The following is a 22,929-nucleotide window of genomic DNA, read 5'->3' as shown; positions in this document are numbered from 1 at the left end:
CCTGAGCAGCAGAGTTACCACATCCTGGAGCTGAGCAGGGCAGGTCACACCTCCCCTACCTGAGTGGGGCCAAGCTCTCCAGCTGCCCAGGCAGATGTCCCTGCACTGGTTACGCTATGGGCACTTTGGGATCTTTTCCACACACCCAGGCCTCTAGAGACGGACTTTTTAAAGCAATGAAAGCTGAGACTGTGAGAAGAGCCAGCAGCTGGAGGGGGTGGGGGCATGGCACCAGTTGACTCAGAGCCCTGGCACCACAGCAATGTGCACCAAGCTGGGCAGCCCCAGATTTGGCCCTGAAGGAAACCACAGAGCCATCAGAGCACGAGGGAATTGAGGGAGGAGCTGTAAGCCAGGAAGGGTCAAAAAGGAAAATATACGTTTATTGAATAAAATGTATTCTCTGTACAAAGAGAGCGTCACACCACATCATCCACAGACCCACCTCTGACAGCACAGATACCCCAGAGCATTACACCCCGCATGGCACCATCCGCCCACTCGCCACTGCCAGCGCAGACACCCCAGAGTGTCACACCCTACATGGCACCATCCGCCCACACACTTCTGCCAGCGCAGACACCCCTAGAGTGTCAAACTCTGCATGGCATCATCCATCCAACCACCTCTGCCAGCGCAGACACCCCTAGAGTGTCACACTCCGTATGGCACCATCCACCCATCCACCTCTGCCAGCACAGACACCCCAGAGCGTCACACACCATATGGCATCATCCGCCCGCCTCTGCAGCGCAGAAACCCCCGAGCGTCACACCCAAAATGGCATGATCCGCTCACCCACCTCTGCAGCGCAGACACCCCAGAGTATCACACCCCACATGGCAACATCCACCCACCCACCTCTGCCAGGGGCTCTGGGTGCTCTCAGCTACAGGCCAGCAGTGCCCAGCCCACCATGGGTACACAGACACCTTGGGATCTCTACCCGGCCTGGGCTGCAGGTGCTCTGAGCTATGGGACAGCAGCACCCAGCCCAAGATGGGCACCCAACCCACTGAGGTCCCTGCCTGGCACTGGCTGTGGGTGCTCTCAGCTACAGGACAGCACCACCTGCCACTTTCTCTTCTCTGTGAAAACAAGTCAAACAGGACCAGCACCCAGGTATCCCCTCCATCCTGACGTCATCGCAGGGCACCCCCATCGTGGCAATGGGCTGGCTTCTCCCCTGCTGTGCGAGCTGCAGATGTGCAGCCGGCCCCGCACCAGTGCCTGGCCCCCTGACTTACACAGTAAGCACCCGGAGCAGCTGGAGTCCCTGCCCCACGGCCCTAGCATGCGCCCAGCAGTGCTGCCCGGTTCCTGTGCAGCAGGCCAGGGTCAAAGAGCGCCAGCCCGGTGCGCAGGCGCGTGGCGAAGAGGTGGCGGCAGGGGAGCAGGCTGGAGGTGTAGATGGAACAGGAGCAGCGCGTCAGGGCCTGATCCATGGCGAACTCGGACAGGCCGTCATGGAGCAGGTAGCCCTCGGCCGTCTCCTGGAAGCGGTAGCGGCCGTGCCGTGCAAAGCCCAGCTCCTCCTCGATCAGTCCAGCCGGCTCTGGCTTGCAGATGGCACGATAGTGCGTGGCCAGCTCTCCCTCGTCCAGCTCGTGGGCCTCGCTGCCCACCTGCATGGCCAGCAGGTCCAGCATGCACTGGGCCACGGTGGGCGAGGGGCTGAGGGCTGCCAGCAGCCGGCGCTGGTGCTGCTTGAGCAGCTCGCAGGCGTTGACGTTGCGGGCCGTCTCAAAGGCCCAGAACTGCACCCACATCTCGCTGCGCGGCTGCCAATGGCGCTGGAAGTAGCGCACGAAGCGCTGGGGGAGAATGGTCTTCATCTCCTGCACCGCCTGCTGGTAGGCGGCCGGCGACTTGGCTGCAGCCAGCCGGCAGAGCAGGGGCCAGATGCGCTCATCTTCGGCAGCACCCAGCTCCTGAGCCTTGCTGAAGAGCGTCTCCAGTACCTGGGAGCGGCAGATCTGCACGCGGGCATTGGGCAGCAGCTCCTTCACCGCCTCCAGGTGGGCAATCTCCACGCCCAGCGTGATGCACCGCACCTGCAGCTTGACCTCAGGCACGCTCTGCACCAGCGAGGCCAGTGTGAAGCGCAGCAGGTCGGGCGTCTCCCGCTGCGTCAGGCAGTAGGCCACCTCGCGGCCGCGCCCCGCCCCGTCCACGCACAGCACCGAATACAGGTCAAACTCCTCGTTCAGCCCCACCATGCGGTCGAAGAACAGCATGAGCGGGAAGCGTCGGCTCAGCGCCATCATGCGCGAGCTCAGGAAGAAGATGGTCTGGACGATGACCTTGTCCTCCATGAAGACCAGCTTGACCTTGGCGCTGGGGTCGCTGGCGAAGAGCCCGTCCAGCACGGTCAGCACGTCCAGCACCCCATGGTCACGGCTCTTGCAGTAGGAGAGCAGGCGCCGCACGTCTGGCCCCCCCACAAACTGCTTGGAGATCTTGTTGGTGGTGCGCACCGGCAAGCATGAGTTGGCCATCAGGTAGCCCTTCTTGAAGTAGTAGGCAAACTCGATGGGGCACAGGGCGTGGTTGTGGGCCAGCTGGCACTCGGTGACGATCAGCCGGTCCTTCTTGGGGCTCATCTTCAGCACAATGCTGGCACAGCAGCCCTTGTGCTGCCCCCTGTGGGCAGAGAGAGAGGCTGAGCAGGCTGGGACCCCAGCACACGCCTCACCCATGGGCCAGGAGGCAGCTGTGGGAGCTGGCAGGGCGGGGCCTATGCTCACCCCATGCCTGGCGGGTACCACGGCATACACCTGTGTGCATGGAGCCTCCACGCAGCCCTAGTAGTAGGGGCCTGGCTCACCGGCTCGCTGCCCTGGGGAGAGGGCACCCCACTGCAGGTCTCCTGGGGAGACCCCAGAGCCATGCCAGCTGGAACTCAGCTATTGTGCTGGGAGGGGGGCTTCCAATTGGGGGGCTGAAGAGCCCAAGCAGATTACTGCATGGAGAGGATGGGACAGAGGGACCCATGGCATCGATTGGGACAGAGACAGGTACCTCTGCTCCCCTCGCTCATGAGGCAGGAACCAGGACATGGGCAATGAGACAGGCAGAAATCCCTCCCCCACAGTGCTATAAGCCTGGGGAACTCACTACCACAAGGAAGCGCTGAGCCAGGGCTGAGCAGGGCTCAGAGACGGGCTGGGCCTTTGTCTGGATAACAAGAACACCCAACATTACTGAGGGAGTGTGGCCTACTGGAGAGAGCTCTGCACTGGGACACAGAAAAGCTGGGCTCTGTTCCCAGCTCTGCCTGGTGTGCACCCTTGGCAGGGCCGGCTCCGGGGTTTTTGCCGCCCCAAGCGGCGGGGAAAAAGAAAAAAAAGCCACGATCACAATCGGCGGCCCTTCGGCGGCAGCTCCACCGCGCCGCTTTCTTCTTCGGCGGCAGGTCTTGCCCTCCGAGATGGACCGAGGGACCCGCCGCCGAATTGCCGGACGTGCCGCCCCTTCCCCTTGGCCGCCCCAAGCACCTGCTTGCTGCGCTGGTGCCTGGAGCCGGCCCTGGCCCTTGGGCAAGTCCTGTCCCTTCTCTGTGCCTCAGTTTCCCCTCTGTACAGTGGGTAAAGGGCTGTGAGCTCTGCGAGGGAAAGGACTAGATAAGAGCTGGGGACTGTTATTAATTATTAGAGTCAGGATTAAAGCCCCCGCAACAGGGCAGGGAGATAACCCACCTCCCAGCCAGCCACAGACTGACAGGAGCCAGGGGGAGTTCCCTGGGGCAGGCTATGCCAGCACTCCCCACTGCAGGGATTCGGGCAGCTCCCTCAGCAGCAGCAGGTGCTGCCACCCTCGGATATGGAGGTAGGCAGCCTGGGGCTGAGCCAGTCTGGCAGTGCCGAGGGACGTAAGCTTTGCCCCATCACAGCCTCACCCGCCTAGGGTAACACGCACTGACAACAGCCACTCATCTGCCCCTTCAGCCACACACCTCTCAGCCCCAATGGGACATAGGAAAAGGCTACAGAGGGATCCCGTGCCTGGGGTGTGGAGACTCTTTATACAGGATTCCTTACCCGGTACTGCGATGCAGCTGCCTCTGAGGTTGGACATGAGGGCCGTTTAAAAGTCACACCGAACCAATGCACAACAGTTGAGATCAGGAAGGGGAGTCACACAGAGAACAGAACTGGGGGTTGTAGGGAGACAGACTAGCCATCTTAGCATTTCAAAAGGATACCTGGGTTCTCACCCCAGCTCTTAAGGGAACTCTCCATGGGATCATTTTAACTACGAGCGAGGAAGACTCCAATTTTACATCTAGATCAGCCACTCAGCTCCCTTCAGCACAGGCCCCCTAGTGCTGCCCTGGGCATCGGGGACAGCACTTACTGCCAAGGGACAGCGCCCTCTACTGAGTCACCACCCCCCACTTCTTGCTCTCCACAGCAAAGGCCCCCTAGCACCACCCGGGCATTGGGGCCAGCACTAACTGCCAGGGGAGAGTGCCCCCTCCTGAGATCCACACAGCAAGGATATGGGCTCCAAGCCCTGGCCCAGTTAGACCCTGCTTTGCAGGTGGGTTCTGGTGAACACCACGATGCACAGGAGTCCCACGGGGAACATGGTACATGTCCAGTTTGGTGCTGAACCGTCCTGCATAGCTGTGTCCCTGTGCCTCCCCCAGCCCTTCTGCGTGTGCTGCCCCTCCACCGAACTGCCCACCCCCCGTGCTCCGCCCACAGTGGGTCCTCACCCCTGGTCGGGCTTGCTGGAGCCGCGAAAGTCCTTGCAGACCAGGCGCACGGAGCTGTACTTGAGGGCCTCCACCACGTCGGGACGTGGGGGCACCGTTGCCCACTTGCACTTGCTGAGCGGCACCGAATTCTTGACGAAGAACAGGACCTTCCTGCGCTCGCACCAGGCGTCGAAGAAGGCGCTGAACTCCTCCCACGAGAAGAACTCCTTCTCCTGCAGCTCGTCCTCCTCCATCCCGCGGGGCGGCTGAGCCTGCTGGGGACAGCTGGGGTCAGCACCAGGACGGGCAGGGGACAGAGCTCAGTGCTGGAGACCCACAGCACGACAGGCAACCCTCAGACTCGCTGGATTCAAAATCCAGCAAACTCGCTGGATTCAGGTCCAGGCTGAATGCTCTTCTGGAAGCTGCTTTAGTCAGATACAAGTTATTGGGCCAAGCAGAGGAGGGTGACTGGCTGAAGTCTCGGGCTGTGTTATACAGGAGGGCAGGTGACACTTGTCATTGTTTCCATAGGCTGAGCTCTGTGCTGATGGTGTCTCAAGTTTTCTGGAACTAACCCCACCCCATGAGATTCCACAGACAGACTAGCAGCTCTGGCAATTTCACAGGCCAGGGGCCGCCATTTCCCTGCTCGTGTGAAGTTTCTCTGGTGCAATGCTCTCAGGCACCCTACAGCCACTGCACATCGTAGTGAACTTCCTATCCCCCCATGTCACAATCACACTGCCCCCTTGTGTATCACACACCTTGTCATACACCCTGAGTCATATACATGGGGCCCCAATTTTTATGCTCCCATCACACAAATTCAGCCCCCTTTTAGTGTCACACACACGCTGTATCACACTCAGAGCCCTTATTCTGTCACACCCTCTCATATCATACTCTGTGTCACACACACGGTCCCTCCCCCACGCCATAGATTCCAAATCCAGAAGGGACCATTGTGTTCATCTAATCTGACCTCCTGTATAGCACAAGCCAGAGACCTGCCCCAAAATAATTCCTAGGGCAGATCTTTTACAAAAACACCCAATCTTGAGCCAAAAATGGCCAGTGATGGAGAATCTCACTGTTAACATTTACATCTTATTTCCAGTCTGAATTTGTCTAGCTTCAACTTCCACCCAATGGATCGTGTTAGACCTTCCTCTGCTAGACTGAAGAGCCCATTATCAGCTATCTGTTCCCCATCTAGGCACTTATAGTCTGTGATCATCCCCCCTTAATCTTCTCTTTGTAAAACTAAATAGTTTGGAAAACCTGCCTTCTAGTGGGAGACTCAGGGAGCTCAATCTTTTAATCATTCTTGTGGCTCTTCTCTGAACCCTCTGCAATTGATCAATATCCTTCTTGAATGGTGGATACCAGAACTGGACACCAGTGCCAAATATAAAGGTAAAATACTCTCTGCTGTTACTCAAGACTTCCATTTATGCATCCCAGAATTGCATTAGCTCTTTCAGCCACAGTGTCACACTGGGAGCTCATATTCACCTGACTATCCACCATGATCCCCAAATCTTTTTCAGAGTCACTGCTTCCCAGGAGAGAGTTCACCACATAAATATGACCTACATTCTTTGTCCCTAGCTGTATCCATTTACATTTACCTGTATTAAAATGCACACTGTTTGCTTGTGCCCAGTTTACCAAGCGAACCAGATCACTCTGTATCAGTGACCTGCCCTCTTCATTATTTGCCACTCCCCCAATTTTTGTATTATCTGCAAACTTTATGAGTGATATTTTATGTTTTCTTCTCAGTGGCTCTCAAACTTTTGTACTGGTGACCCCTTTCACACAGCAAGCCTCTGAGTGCGACCCCCCTTACAAATTAAAAACACTTTTTAATATTATTTAACACCATTATAAATGCTGGAGGCAAAGTGGGATTTGGGGTGGAGGTTGACAGCTCGCGACACCCCCCCCCCCATGTAATAACCTCGCGACCCCCTGAGGGGTCCTGACTCCCAGTTTGAGAACCCCTGGCCGGTCATTGATAAAAATGTTAAACAGCATAGGGCCAAGAACTGGTCCCTGCGGCACCCACTGGAATCACACCCAACCGATGACCATTCCCCATTTACAATTACACTTTGAGACCTATCAACCATTTGCCGTGGTCCATGTTAATTTTATATTGTTCTAGTTTTTTAATCAAAAGGTCGTGTGGTACCAAGTCAAACCCCTTACAGAAGTCTAAGTCTATTACAACAACTTTATTACCTATATCAACCAAACTTGTAATCTCATAAAACAAATCAAGTTAATGTTTCATGTTGATTGGCATTAATTATAGTACCCTTCTTTACTTCTTTATTAATCAAGTCCTGTATCAGCTGCTCCATTATCTTGCCTGGAATTAATGTCAGGCTTATAACTACCCAGGTTACCCCCTTTTTAAATACTGGCACAACGTTAGCTTTCTTCCAGTCTTCTGAACTATCCCAGTGCTGCAGGACGTATTAAAAATCAACATGAACGGTCCTCAGCCAGCTCTCTCACACACCCTGTCACACACACGATCCCGGCTGGCCACCCCTTGTGCTGCACTACCCCAAGCGGCTCGCCCAGCCCCATCGACTCCCCACCCCCAGTGCCTCTGCCCAGCCCTGCAACCCCGAGCCCTGCACGGAGCTGGGATCGGAGCAGGAGGGACCCACCGACAGCCCCGAGCATCAGCTCGTGTCCTGTGTGGGTCCAGCCCTGAGCACCAGCCCCGCGCGCAGGTCAACCCCCGCCCCGGCCAGCCCCGAGCTGCAGCCCGCGGCGGGTCCCGCCCAGCTCACCAGCCCGGCAGCACCAGGATGCTCCGCAAGCCGCAATAGCAGGGACTAGAGCCCCCAGCCCCCACAATGCACTGCAGCCCTCACCCAGCCCCCGCTTCCCACAATGCACCGCCGCCCTCACCTCCCCCCAACGGTCCCCCCACTGCACTGCCAACCCAGCCCCCTAAGCCTCCCCACAATGCACTGCAGCTCTTACCCAGCCCCCAGTTCCCACAATGCACTGCAGCCCTTACCCAGCCCCCCCGTTCCCACAATGCACTGCAGCCCTCCCCGTCCCCCTGCCAGTCTCCAGGATACACTGCAAGCTGTCATCCAGCCCCAGTTCCCACAATGCACTGCTGCAGCCCTCACCCAACCCCCTCAGCTCCCACAATGCCCTGCAGTTCTCACCCCCTGCGAGTCCCTAAAATGCACTGCAGCTGTCATCCAGTTCCCCCAGCTCCCACAATGCACTGCAGCTGTCATCCAGTTCCCCCCAGCTCCCACAATGCACTGCAGCCCCCTCACACTCTAGGGAGCAATGACAGGGTGAGGAAGGCTGCAGGAGGGTCTCTAGGGAGTTGGAAACCTCTGCCCACAGACTGCAGAGCTTTTACCCGCCCTGTCTGGTAAAGAGAGGCCAGTCCTAGTGTGGCTGCAACACCACACAGGGGTAATGGTGTGTCCCGTGGCATTGCCATCCCTGCACAGAGCAGACATAGCATCTATGGACTGGGCTGGCTGATAAGTCGTGATGCTGGCCCAGTGCTGCGGGGAGAGCAGGGCTAGTGGGTAGAAAGCTGGTTCCCCCAGTCCAGCTGCAGGGCTCACGCCAGGAGCTCTATATGGTCACCATATGGGCACTGCTGTCAGGTGTGACAACACAGCAAGTATATGGCTATGCTGGGAGCGCAGCGCCAGGGACCCATGGGAAAGGACCAAAGACAGAGCTGGGATTTAGAGACTAGCATAAAACCTGAGGGTAGAGATCAGCTGGCTTGTAACCTCTCCTTGTCTGGGGAATACGGACACTGAGGCTGGACGGAAGGCACCCCGTAGCTACGGATTGCTGGGGTGGAGTGAGGAAATGCACATGCCCTCTGAGGCCTGGTCTACACTATGAAGTTTAGGCTGACAGAAGATGCCTTATGTCAACCCATTTGTGCGTGCGTCTACAGTCCAATGTGTCCTCTGCCAACGTGTGTGCCCCATTACGGTGAGCAGCCAACCCACATCCCCAAAAGCATGGAGCAGACCTGCTGAGGCTGATGCAGTGCAAACATACACGCTACATGACACATGTTGAAGCCAACAGTCCTCTAGCAGCTGTCCCACCATGTCCAATTCCCTGGGACAGTGACTGCCCTGCTCACAACTGTGAACTCTACTGCCCAGGACATGGGCTAACAGACAGCGGAAGCCATCCCCCCGGTTTTGAAATGCCTTTTCCTGATAGCCCAGCTTGGCAAGCACACTTCTCAGATCACCATTGTTACATGCAGCTGCACAATGAGCCATGCCAGAGGTGAATTACACCAGCTCCACACTCCTGCCTGGAGCAGACAGGAGATAGTGGATCTCTTGGGCCTGTGGGGAGAAGAGACTGTGCATACACAGCTAGGGACCAGCTGTAGAAACGTGGACATCTACACCCAGATTGCACAGGTGTATGACAGGGATCAGCAGCATTGCAACATGAAAGCAAAGGAATTTCGCCAGGGATACCACAAGACCAGGGAGGCCAACAGTCGATCTAGTGCTGCCCCCCGCCACTTCTGTAGGGAACCATGGTGGAGCCCCCACCAGCATACTGGGGTTACTTTGGTGGAGCCCGAGACAGAGACCATTACAGAGAAGAGCAAGGAGGAGGGGGAGACGTGGCGGAGGACTCCAGCCAAGCTGCAAGCCAGGACTACAGTCAGCCAGTCAAGCACGGATGAGGGGAGGGGAACGCAGAGAAGCATGTGCATGCATTTGCCCTTACAGTGTTTAAATTTAAATATGGTGCCTGGCCCTTCCCCAAGTTAACCAGACACATGTATCGATGTTTCCTTGTTTGACTCTTACAAGAAGAGGTAGTGGTGCAACAAACAGAGGTAGGGCTGGCATCTGCTTTTCATTCTCCTGTTGGGTTGGAGGCGGGGGCATGAGGAACGCTTTATGTCCCTTGGATCCTCCTGAGAGATCTCCAGGAAAGGTTCATGCAGATTCTCTGCAATCCTCTCCCAAAGGTTTCTAGAGAGGGCTGCCTTATTTCTTCCCCCACAGTAGGACACTATCCCATGCCACTCTGCAATGCGTTCGACTGGCACCATCACAGTACAAAGGCTATTGGCATACGGGCCTGGGCGGCTTCAGGACACCAGTAGCAGCTGAGATCTCTGTGCTTTGTGACCCTCAGGAGTGAGAGATCAGCTAAACTCACCATCTCCTGTGGAAAACAGTGCCAATATTCAGTGCCGTTGCCCTGTACTCATACCTGTGGAATAGGGACCAAAATTTTACATCATCTGCCAGAGAAAATCCTCCCCCACCCTGGACCACAGCTGGGGCTGGAGAGCAGTGCTGTGCCAAGGCGCTCCAAAGCTGAAGCGTCAATAGGCATGTCTTGTTAAAAGGGTTTATGGGAGTAAGAGAAGGGAGGTTGGAAACATATAGTTCCCTTGTGACTGTAAATCCAGGGGTACAGTGTGTGTTTTCATCACAGCTGCTGCCATTGCATCCTTGAGGCAAAGGAAGAAGAGGACTAGGGGAGGACACATTCACTGAGACCCTGCAGCCACTGCTGCCTTGGACTGTGAACAAAGGCCCTGGATGGTCCACTTGGCAAACAGCCTGGAGAAGGAAAGAGCAGACAGAAAAAGGGCCCAGGAGTGCCAGCAAGACAAGGGGGGGGAGCTGCACCAGGACATAATGGGACTTCTCAGGTAGGTAGCAAACCAAACACTGCAGATCCTGGCGGACCTACGGGTCCAACAATCCCCGACTCTCCACCCTTTGCAGTCCTTGGAGACCTCCATAATCACTGCTCCCTACACCCCTCACCATACCATGGGGCACCACAGGCCGCATCCTTACCCCTACTACTCCACGCCGGGGGACAGGGAGGAAAACCACAGCTTCACAGCTGCTAACCTGCGAGAGCCCCAGCTGCTCTATGTGGACCCACTACGGGCAGCATTTGTGCACTCAAATGGACAGTAATGTTTACTTCCTTTCTAATTTTACATTTTCACCCCATTAAGTTATGTTAAAAATGAGTATAACATGGCCTGCGGGTTTCTTTGCCCATTGATTTTCTGCACTGTTTTTTACCCATTCGATAAAGTTCTAATTTTGGAGGATCAAGTTATCTTTATTAGTTCATGACACGTATTGCAGAATGCAGAGCGGCCCTCAAAGCAAGCAGGACTTGGGCACATGCAGCAAGCGCCCCCGAGTTCACAGCTCCAGGAAGGCACCTAGCCACATCTCTACATGTCCAGCAAGCACGACGCAGGTCCTAGCAGCACTCAAAGCGGCAGGCCCGAGAACGCTCCACAGAGAACACTGCTGTGGCCGACCGTTACAGTGCTTTTTAAAAGCCTCCCTCAACTGTACAGCTCCACGCTGGGCTCTTGTACTGGCCCTTGCATCTGGCGGTTCAAGCTTCACCCTGCCGGCAGCTTTCCCCCCTTTACCTCACAGGACACAGCAGGCAGCTGTGGGGATATTTTTTGCACGGAGATCCAACTTACTGAGTAAACAATGCCAGTGCCCTGTCTGTCTACCAAAAGCACATTCAGCTGTCATTCTGCAACTGCTGAGCCGGAAGAAGTTGAACCCTTCCTTGGTGCTGTCGATGTGGCCGCTGTATGGCTTCATGAGCCAGGGCTAGGCTGTGTTGTCAAATGCAGAAGGCTGAAGTGTTGTTGCTGTGGTGACACAGTCCAGGGCTGCTTTGAGTTGTTACAGCTGCTCCATGTCTTTGCCTTAAAAAAGCCAGTGTTCTCAATGCAAGCATAAACTGCCCCTTGCTAATTCCACAGACCTCAGTGTTATTCAAGAACGACTACTGGCACTGCTCTATGACAAAGGCACTCGGCCGGGTTTAGTGCCCTCAAGACACAATCCTAGCACCCCATAGGAGCTACAGGTGTGCTAACACGAGTGCCCTGTGGCAAGGAGCGATTCAGTGAGTCGCAGGAATTTCTGCTGGCCCCCAGGCCGCACAAAGAGATAAAGCGAGGCCCCCCCAATATTTATAGACTGAGACAAACAACTCTCCCTGGTTCATGACATCTGCTTGCTACCTCCCCTTGTATCATGCTCCAGATGCCTGGAGCAAAACATCCTGTCTGGTGTTAGCTCAGGATGGCCCTGGACTAATCGTCTGGAGTGTGTTTTCACACATACCCCGTATCTGTCACATCTCCGGGGGGCCTGTATTTTAGCAACGCTAGCAATATTTTTGCGAAGGTCATACAGTAAACTTGTAAACAGCTACTTTAACACAGGGCCTAACTTTGACTCAGCCTCCAGTTCAGGCCTCAAAATCTTACACCAGGCCCAGGACTTCAGGCTCTCTCTCTCTCTCTCCTACAGGCTGGTCCCCCAGGATCGCCATTGGCATTTCAAGATCGCCAACGGTAATCTGCCAGTCAGGAAAGAAAGTCCCTGCTCGCAGCTTTCTGCACAGTCCTGTGTTCTTAAAGACATATGCGTCATGTACCATCCCTGACCAGCCTACACTGATGTCAGCAAAGCATCCCTGGTGATCCACCCAACACTTGCACGATCATAAAAAAGCCCTTTCTGTTGATGTCCTCTGTGACGAGGCGGGCTGGTGCCCAAATAGGGATGTGCATGTTGTTGATCGCCCCACCGCAGTTTGGGAACCCCACTGCTGTAAATCCATCCTCTGTGTTCTGCACACTGCTGAGAGCCACAGTCCTGCGCAGCAGGAGACAAGTAACAGCCCTACACACTGCATGACAATGGCCCCACGTAATGGCGCGGCACCCACCTCCTTTCCTGGTTGGGTGCGTCTGCAGTCTTTAAACTGGTACCTTGCTTGGAGGACTCCTCTACTGCTCCTTTTCTGGGATGGGTGTGGCAGGACCCTGAGGCCCATCACACCCCCATCGTGGATTTTCCAACTCCAGAATGATTCCTGCTGACCGGCAGCAATCCTGCATTGCAAGCGTCCAGAGTGTGATCTCCACCCACTTCTCCATTGTCAGTGCAGCCCTCATTCTGGTGTCCCTGCACTGGAGGGCTGGGGCAAGCTCAGCACATAGATCCAGGAATGTGGCCTTTCACATCTGAAAGTTCTGCAGCCACTGCTCGTCGTCCCAACCTGCATGACGATGCGATGCCACCCGTCAGTGCTCATTTCTCGGGCCTGGAAGCAGTGCTCCGGTGTGAATGCCACAGACAATCCTGAACGGTTTGTCGCTGTCCCTCAGCAAAGTGTCCTCGAAGAAATCTCATAGAATCATAGAATGTCAGGGTTGGAAGGGACCTCAGGAGGTCATCTAGTCCAACCCCCTACTCTAAGCAGGACCAATTCCCAACTAATGGGGGACTCATGCCCCCCATTGGTGCGGTTCTTCCTGCGGGACTGCCCATACAGAACTGCACGTCCAGGGTTTGCAATGTTCATGAGAACAGTGCAGAGTGCTGCAGGCTCCGTGCTTCTCTCACGGACGGCAGAGACAGAAGAGTGACAAAAGGGTTTGGGGATTTAAAAAAAAAAAAAAGACACGAAAATGATGGGATATGGATGGCATTATGGGATGGAGAAAGTTGCAAGCTGGGAACTTGACCGCCTAGTTCCCAGATCCTTGGGCAAGTCGTACCAGTCCCACAATACATTGCAAAAATTTCCCAAAAGGATATTGGAATACCTGCCCGTGGTGCACCACACTGTGCAGCGACACACGCACTCCTGGGGGGTATACAGCACCAACACAAGCAGCCAAGTACACACACGCCTGAGCGATATACAAACTTTAGCAGTTGTACGCCTTGTGTAACGTGCGTGGACCAAAGTCTTAGACACGGCCTGTGAGTGTCTTTAGTTAATAGGCCAGAAGGGGCCCAGTCTGGTGTCTGCATCACCCAGGTTGGGCAAACCCAACCAGTGAGCCCTGCCTACTGACCTCTGACCGGGCTACAGCAAATACATGTGGTCCTGATGTACTGACTGCCAGGGATGCAGAATCCTCCATGTTCCAAGCCAGTTGTTCTGTCAATTCCCCTCCCTGGTAAACACTGACCTCTTATTTCTAGTCCGGGATTATCCAGCTTCAGCTCCAGCCAGGCTCTGCCTTTGCTGGGGGAGCGCAGAGCCCCCTGCTCTCTGAAATCTCCTCCCCGGGCAGGTACTCAGATGCGCGGAGACACTGAGTTCACTGAGATCCTTCAGCCTCTACCTGCCCGGCAGGTTCCCAGCCCTCCCTTCTTGTAGCTCTTCTCCAACCCCGCCCCACTTGTCCCTGTCCTGTTTGCAGTGAGGACATCCTCTGTCTAGCTGCCTGGCTGCTATCTCGCTCTCATATATGGGTCACCTGATTTGGGATCCGGTGGGAATTTCCCGCCAGATGAAACTGGTAGGGACTTTGGGGGGTTTCACCCTCTTCTACAGCCTGAGGCAGGGGTTACCTGGCTGGGATAGAGTTGGGCAGATCGCACCTGATCAATTCCCTGCCATCGCCCTCGGTCCTGCCTCTCTGCCTGACACACAGAAATCAGTGCCTTGAGGACTGAAATGCTTTCATCTGACTGAAGTCCCTGGGCTCGGTCCAGGGGTGTCTGCGTGCAGTGTAACACCTGGGCCATGAAGATCAGAGCAGATGAGCCCATCTGGCCTTAAACTGCATGAAACTATGAATATACACCGTACCCAGTACCAGTCTCACGAACATGATCCCCTCCCCCTGCTGATCCAGCCCAGCCACGCACTCACCCTCTTAGCCACAGCCCCACGCTGGGAGCCTTGGGCAGTTCAATTCCAATGGGACCCTGCCATTCTTTCCGGCGTCCCTGCTATCCAGGACACAGGCCCCACATGCGGCACGCAACCCCTCCTCTTGGTTCCTTTGCCCTTGCCCATGTTGAGGTGCATGCTGTTTGGATGCACGCACTGTACCAACAATGCAGCTTGCCCTGCAGTACTGTGTGTCCCCGGCGTTACTCGCCACTTCTGCACCTGTATGCTTCACCAGCAATGGGCCTATGTTTCCTTCCAGCTCATCAATACAGCCATTGCCCAGCCCCGGGCTGAGACCAGAGCCCAGCGGGACACCCCCAGGGGTGACTAGTCCCCCTTTATCAATTGTCCCTATAGCACAACGATCGCTTTGCGCTCATTGCTGTCAGTTATAGCCGGGGAGGATGGGAGTCAGGACTCCCGGGTTCTATTCCTGGCTGTGGAATGGGAGTGGTTATCTAGTGGGTGGGGGGGCACTGGGACAGCTGGACTTGGTACTTGCAGATCTTGGGCATGAGAGGGGTTCAAGGTCACAGTAATAGTGACCCCGTGACCTGCTCCCATCCCACTCCCCCTCTGGCAAATGGGGCTCCTCTCATTCCCCTCCCTGGCCACACACGGAGCAGGCCCTGTGGGCAGGGGCTTTCCCCTTGGGTACCACCACCCTCAAGGGCTGTACTCAAGGGGAGGCGGGCCAATACCGTGACCAGAACCCACCTGCCCTTGCCTGGGTGCGGGTGGGGCTGGCATCCAGGCTGGGGGTGGAGGGTTGCCCCTGCTGCCCTCCCCGCTTGACTGGGGCCCAGTTCCTCCCTCAGGCAGAGGAACTGATATTCCCAGTGTCCCCTGCAAGGCCAGCGCAGCGCTTGGCTGAGGGCTCCCACTCCTTGCTCCTGCTCCCTCTGCAGGCCACAGGGCACTCTGTGACCACAGCAAAGCCTGGGTCTGTGCTGCGATGATGAGAGCTCAGAGCTCATCCATGGGGTACGCTGAGGGGCTACCAGGCTGTCCCCGCTGGCACCACTGGCTGAATGAGGGGCTGGCCTCTCGCTGGACAGGGGGCCATGGTGAGGTCCCTGGGACGAAGTGGGAATGTCCTGTAATATTTGACCCAATGTGGGCCTCGGTTTCCCCTCTCTGTCACATTATTATGGTGGGGATTGTTTGCTCTCAGGGCCCGCTAAGGGTATGTCCACACTAGACACCCATGGCTGGCCCCTGCCAGCTGACTCATCTGTTGAACTGCAGCGCAGACTTCCGGGCTAAGGCTGGCACATAGGCTCTGTGACTGGGAGGGGCCCAGAGCTCACCCGGGCCCAGAAGCCTACACTGCAATTGAACAGGCATGTAGCCGGAGTCAGCTGGCACGGGCCAGCTGTGGGTGTCCAACTGCAGTGTAGACATGCCCTAAGAGACATAGGTAGGAATGGCACCCAGCTGTCTGAGCCAGGATGGATCACTGAAAGGCCAATCGCCCATGCAGACCCACATGCCCAGGACATGGACACCTAGCACCCAACACCCCAGAGGGGGATGGATTCCCCCTCTCTCCGCAGGGAAGCTGGGCACAGACTGGGGAGGTGGGGGATAAGGGCTGGCTGCTGGAAGGAATCAGGACTCTCCCCTGGGAACTGACCAAGGCGGTCAGATGGGGGGAGACAGAGCTGGAACAATGGGGTTACCTACAGCTCGGCTGAGCTCTGGGCTGACCAGAATGGGCTCTGCTTGAACCTCCAGCTCTCTGTTCTGAGCTAAGGACAGCCTATGCTGTGTGCGGCTGAGTAACAAACCCGACAGCTTTCACAACGCTGGCCAGTGTCACTGTCGATCCTGGCTGAGGTGCACTGCCCCTGCAGAGGGAACCCCTCTCTCCCAGAAGTCTGTCTCCCTGGGACTCGCTGGGCAGGGCAGGGAGCCTCCACCCCACCCCTGGCTGGGCCGTGTCACAGACAACGCTTTCCCAAAGGCATTTTATTGATGGGAAGTTTATAAAGAGTCACCTCTACAACCAGACCCACCCCCCATTCCCTGACCCTCTCAGGCACCCCCATGTCCCTTCTCACTGTCCTGAGGCCATGCACCCCCAGCCTTGTGCTGTGGGGACTTGCCCATCCCACACGTCCCCCGCAGTCCTGTACCCTGGACCTGTTGGCAGGCAGTTCTCTCCTCCACCCCCAGGCACCTCCTCCTCTCCACCCCCAGAGTGGCGCTGTGGGAGCAGCTCTGAGGCTGTGTCGGTCCACGTGGCATCCAGGGGCTAGGAAGTGGCTGGCCCCTCTAGTGCCTGGCAGGGGGTGCAGCACCCCTGTGCTAGAAGGTGCCAGTCGGTGCAGCACCCCTAGCACTAGGAGGCAGCCGAGTGGGGCCATGCCATGCCCCAGCACTAGGAGATGCCAGTCTGGGCAGCGCCCCTGGCGCTAGGTGTCCTGCCCCTCACCGCCCGATGGGGCATGCAGCAAGCTGGGGTCGTAGAGGGGCTGCCCAGTCCAGAGGCGGGTGGCGAAGAGGTGGCGGCAGGGCCGGCGGCTTGAGACATATATGGAGCAGGAGCAGGCGGCCAGGTCGCGGCTCACCAGGAAGGAGCAGATGCCGCCATCCAGCAGGAAGCCCTCGGGCACCTCCTTGACGTGGTAGTTGGCGTGCTTGGCCAGGCCAAGCTCCTCGGCGATGAGCGCAGCGCTGTCGGGCGGGCACACGGCGCGGTACAGCTCCGACACCCGCTCTTCATTGAGCGCCGCCATCTCCACCCGCAGCGCCTGAAGCTCCAGCAGCCCCCGCACGCAGGCCGCCAGCCCCAGGGGCGGGCTCAGCGCTGAGCGCAGCTTCTGCTGGTGGAAGCTCATGTGCTCCAGGAATGGGCAGTCGCAGTTGCGCTCGAAGGCCCAGCACTCCGCCCACATGCCCTTGTTGTGGTGCCAGTGCTCCAGGTAGTACTGCAGGAAGGGCAGCGGTGCCACGTCCTCCAGGTCGCTGAGGTACTGGCTGTAGACGCGGGGCGAGCTGGCGTTGGCCATGTTGTGCAGCAGGTTGCGCACCTTGTCCTCCTTGGGCACGGCCAGCTCACGCGCCTTGCGGTACAGCGCCTCCAGCACCTGCAGCCGGCAGATCTGCACCCGGGCACAAGGCAGCACCTCCTCCACCGCGTCCACGTCCGTGATGCCCGCCCCCACGGTCAGGCACTTCACCTTCAGCTTGATGTCGGGCGCGCTCTGCACCAGGGAGGCCACAATGAAGATGACCAGATCGGGCACGCCCCGGCGGGCTACGCAGTAGGCGCACTCGCGGCCCCGCCCGTTGCCGTCCTGGCAGAGCACCGAGTAGAGCTCGAACTCGCTGTTGACGCAGGCCGCCTTGTCCATGTAGAGGCAGCGGGGGAAGCGCTGCACCAGGCTCCGCATGTGCGACGTGGCCAGGAAGATGCTGTTGAGTACGGCCACGTCCTCTTGGAAGACCAGCTTGACCTTGGCGCCCGGGTCGCTCTTGAATAGGCCGTCCAGCTGGCTCAGCAGCTCACACATGCCCTTGTCCTTGGCCTTGCTGTAGTCCTCCAGGTTCCAGATCAGGTCGGGCGCCAGGAACCGCTTGGACACGCTGTTGGTGATGCGGATGGGCAGCCCCATGCTGGCCTCCAGCTGGTGACGCTTGAAGTAGTGAGCAAACTCCACCTCTGACAACTTGTGGTTGTGCTCCAGGCTGGCCTCAATCACCACCAGCCGGTCCTTCTTGGGGCCCAGTCGCAGCGTGATGGAGGCCGGGCAGTCGATCTTCTCGCTGCTGGGGAGGGGAAACGGAGGGGTCAGCATGGGGCAGCCATGTGGGAGGGGATGGGGGTGGGGACAGCCTCTAGGGTCTGGCAGAAGGGGTGAGCCTGAAGCAGATAAAAACATCACCCGCTGCTGCCAGTGATATGGGCAGTGGAAGTCACTCCGGCAAGCCGCCTACCTTGCCACCTGGTGTCCAACCCATCCCTTGACCTGGGGGGACTAAATGGAGAGGGGCCGTGGCCCCATGGGGCGGTGTTGCCGGGTGCCACAGAGCACAGAACCAGGAAGAGGAGCTCAGGCTGCAAACTGCTGCCTCCAGGGCACGCGGGGGAGCCCCATCACCGGCATATTTAACACTGGGCATGGCCCAGCCTGGAAACCTCCTGGCCAGGCCGAACGCAACCCAGTAATGCCCAGCAATCCCCTGGCAAGGCTAATGGCAGCTCCCACAGGCCCAGGCACGGCCCCCTCCACCACCACAGCCGGGGGAACACGACAGGCCCCCAGTCGCACCCGGGGGAGAGCAGAGCGCCATGTAACAGTAGAGTCAGGATAGCGGGGGGAAGATCTGCCAGCAGAAACTAAATGCTGCAGAGTGTGGACTTAGTGGGGGGGGGGGGGGGGGGGCAGGGCCCTGCAGCGAGCCCTAGGGCGTCCCACTCACAGCCGGTTGCGTTGCACGGTGCTCTGGCCCACGTAGGTGCCGCTGTGCTTGCAGATGAGGCGGACGAAGCGGAAGCGCAGGGTGGCGGCCAGGCTGGGCTGGTAGTGCAGCGGGTTCTGGCGCAACGAGATCAGCGGCTTGAGGCTGGCGATGATGAATAGCACCTTGTGCTTCTCGCACCAGTCATCGAAGAAGCTGCTGAACTGATGCCATGTGTGGAACTCCTGGCCCAGGCCCAGGTCCCCCATGGCCCTGCGGGCGGAGGGTGGGCGCGGGGAGCCACTGCCACAGGGGACACAAGACAGCGTCAGCTAGGCAGGGGGGAAACGCAGCCTCCCGTCCACCCCGAACCAGCCGGCCCTGCCTGGCCCCCTCCTGCTGCCGGGTCCCAGCCTCCCAATGCTCCCCGTGCCCCCCTCCGAGCAACCGGCCCAGCCCCCCGACGCTCCCCGGGCCCCTCTCCGGGCAACCGGCCCAGGTCTGGCACTGTAGGCTCTGAGCCATTTTACACCCTAATGTAGAGAAGCTAGATGGTCACAAGGGTCCTTCTGGCCCTGGGATCTATGAATCTCTGCCCTGGGGCCTCTCCGGCCCAGCCCCCCGGGCCCCTCTCCGGGCAACCGGCCCAGCCCCCCGACGCTCCCCGGGCCCCTCTCCGGGCAACCGGCCCAGCCCCCCGACGCTCCCCGGGCCCCTCTCCGGGCAACCGGCCCAGCCCCCCGACGCTCCCCGGGCCCCCCTCCGGGCAACCGGCCCAGCCCCCCGACGCTCCCCGGGCCCCTCTCCGAGCAACCGGCCCGGCCCCGCGACGCGCCCCGGGCCCCTCTCCGGGCAACCGGCCCGGCCCCGCGACGCGCCCCGGGCCCCCCTCCGGTACCTGCCGAGCTCCCTCCCGTCCCGGGGGCCCGGGCACCGGGGCTCCTCCCCCACAATGCACCGCGCGCGCCGCGGCCGGGAGCCGGGACAGGACAATGCCTCGGTGTCCCAGCGTGCACCGCGCGTGGGCCCCCCCCCCCGCTACTCCGGGGTGGGGGGGGGAGTCTCTCCGGGGGAGGCCCGTGGCCGTCCTGGGGCGGGGGGACTCTCCGCGGGTCTGACCTGGAGGGGAGCGGGCGGGGGTCGGGGTGCAGCGGGACTCGGTGGGCGGAGGACAGAGGGGGCAGGGAGGCAGGACTGCGGTGGGGGGGGGGTGTTTGTGGGACTGTGTACGCGTGTGCCCGGGGTTGTGCATTGATTGTGCACGCGCGTGTGTTAGTGGGTGTGCCGGGTGGGCGTTAGCATGCGTGGGGGTCAGAGCGCTGTCACTGGTGCTGTCACCCAATGTTGGCCACAACTGGCCCTTTCAACCGAAATCTATTTAATAAACTAGAAGGTTTGGGACGTTTTCTGTTGGAAACACCTTTCGTTTATCCAGCGAACCCAGAACTAACTCTAGCCTTAAACCTGCCCCTCGCCCTGCCCCTCACACTAATCCTAACCCCATTCGAACGCTCAGCCGAAACTAGGGTGACCAGACAGCAAGTGTGAAAAATCGGGACGGGGTGGGGGGGTAATAGGAGCCTATATAAGAAAAAGACCCAAAAATCGAGACTGTCCCTATAAAATCGGGATATCTGGTCACCATATCCGAGATCTAACCACAGCTAAGGATCTGATTTGGTCGCAGATCTCTGTGACTTCTTCAGTCTGCTTCAGCCCTGCTCGGGCTCGGGCTTCAGCTCTGGGCAGCGGGGCTCTGGTTTCGGCTTCAGACCTGCCATCATCAGACCCTGATTTTGTACAGTTTCCCCATGACTGTACCATGAATTTTGTTTAATTTTACCGTGACAAAATCATATCCATAACTATAACCCAGCCCTAGCTCTAGCCCTAACCCCTCAGGGTATGCACACGAGGATGTAGGTTAGGTTTGGCACTGGGGCCGTGACCCATTTCACACCCTAATATAGACAAGGGTGGTTGGATGTGAAGCCTTGTTCATTGCTTAGTGTTAGCTCCGGGGGGATCTGGTTGACCCCACTCTGTCACACCCTGTACAAACCCTGAGCAGCAGCAGATCCAGGGAAGAGGTCATTGATAAAACTGTTAAATAGCAGAGGGCTAATAACTGATCCCTACAGGACCTCAATGGAAACATGCCCTCTTGATGGTTTGAGCATTGGCCTGCTAAACCCAGGGTTGAGAGTTCAATCCTTGAGGGGGCCATTTAGGGAACTGGGGTAAAAATCTGTCTGGGGATTGGTCCTGCTTTGAGCAGGGGGTTGGACTAGATGACCTCCCTGAGGTCCCTTCCAACCCTGATATTCTATGATTCTATGGGAGTTGCATGACAGCATCAGAACTGGCTCATGTAAAGGCAGGGTGACCAGATGTCCCGCTTTTATAGGTACAGTCCCAATTTTTGGGTCTTTTTCTTATATAGGCTCCTATTACCCCCCATCCTCTATCCCAATTTTTCACATTTGCTATCTGGTCACCCTATGTAAAGGGCAGGGAGCCAGGACTGGTCAAATGGGAGTAAGAGAGAGTTAGTGGGACTGTGTACATGTTAGTAGGTGTACTAGATGTGTGTTAGAGAGTATGGTTAGGTGTATGTGTGTGTGCGCGCTATCTGCAAATGGTGACTAAATCTCACCCTTTAAGGCAAAATCTATTTAAAATAATAAACTAAACAATTGAGTGAACTTTATATTGGAAATACATTCAGTTTAGACAACTAACCTTAAATCTAACAGGTTTCAGAGTAGCAGCCGTGTTAGTCTGTATCCGCAAAAATAACAGGAGTACTTGTGGCACCTTAGAGACTAACAAATTTATTAGAGCATAAGCTTTCGTGGGCTACAATCTAACGTGAAAACTGCCCTTCACCCTAATTCTAGCTTTTCCCTAAGCCAGTTATAAAAACAGATAATGAAGTCATATCATATGACAACACTCTTTCCATTCCACTAGTATCTCAGGAGGATGTTAAACAGGAACTACTAAAGTTAGACATTTAAAATCAGCAGGTCCAGGTAACTGGCATCCAAGAGTTTTAAAAGAGCTGGCTGAGGAGCTTCCTGAACCCTTAATGTTGGTTTTCAGTAAGTCCTGAAGCAGTGTGGAAGTACCAGAAGACTGGAAGAAAGCTAATGGTGTGACAATATTTCAAAAGGGTAAAAGAGATGACTTAGGTAATTATAGGCCTGTCATTCTGACATAGATCCCCATGTAGATAAGGGAGAGGTTGATACGGGATTTGATTAATGAAGAATTAAACAAGGGTAATGTAATTGATGTCAGTCAATATGGATTGATGGAAAATAGATCCTGTCAAACTAATTTGGTATCATTTTTGTTGCAATTACAAGTTTGATTGATAAAGGTAATAGTGTTGATGTAATATACTTAGACATCTCTAAGGCCTTTGACTTGGTACAGCACATTTTGATTTAAATCTAGAACGATATAAAATTAGCATGGCACCCATTAAGTGGATTAAAAGGTAGCTAATTGATAGGTCTCAAAGTATAATTGTAAATGGGGAATCATTGAGCGAGTGTTTCTCTAGTGGGGTCTCACAGGTTTCTGGCTCTACGTTTTTTAGCATTTTTATCAGTGACCTGGAAGAAAACATGAAGTCCTCACTGATGAAGTTTGCAGATGACACATAAATTGGGGGAGTGGTAAATAATGAAGAGGACAGGTCACTAGTTCAGAGCAATCTGGAACACTTTGTAACCTAGGCACAAGCAAACAATATGCATTTTCATATGGCTAAGTGTAAAGGTACACATCTAGGAACAAAGAACGCAGGCCGTACTTACAGGAGGGAGGACTCTATGCTGGAAAGCAGGGACTGACAAAGATGTGGGAGTGGTGGTGAACATGAGCTCTCAGTGCCACGCTGTGGTCAAGAAGGCTAATGTGATCCTGGGATGCATAAACGGGAATCTTGAGTAGGCGTAGAGCGGTTATTTTACCTCTTTATTTGGCACTTTTATACTGTCCGACATGCCCATTGCAAACCCCTGGCAGTAGTCTATTTGTCCCCC

At 56.7% G+C, this 22,929-nt stretch overlaps 1 protein-coding gene across 1 annotated transcript; it reads right to left on the bottom strand.

Moving 5' to 3' along the window:
* Window positions 1-1,289: 1,289 nt before the first annotated feature.
* On the bottom strand, window positions 1,290-19,812 carry LOC135892876 (uncharacterized). Its single transcript, XM_065420644.1, has 5 exons — window positions 19,773-19,812; window positions 18,896-19,177; window positions 16,898-18,238; window positions 4,721-4,987; window positions 1,290-2,643 (listed from the first exon to the last, which is right to left on the bottom strand). The coding sequence occupies exons 2-5, from the start codon at window positions 19,141-19,143 to the stop codon at window positions 1,290-1,292; spliced, it is 3,210 nt and encodes a 1,069-aa protein (XP_065276716.1). The 5' UTR covers window positions 19,144-19,177; window positions 19,773-19,812.
* Window positions 19,813-22,929: the final 3,117 nt, after the last annotated feature.

The sequence above is a fragment of the Emys orbicularis genome, chromosome 21 (assembly GCF_028017835.1).
Source record: "Emys orbicularis isolate rEmyOrb1 chromosome 21, rEmyOrb1.hap1, whole genome shotgun sequence".
NCBI lineage: Eukaryota > Metazoa > Chordata > Testudines > Emydidae > Emys > Emys orbicularis.
The sequence above is the reverse complement of the archived record's forward strand: the minus strand, read 5'-3'. Positions and strand labels throughout refer to the sequence as shown.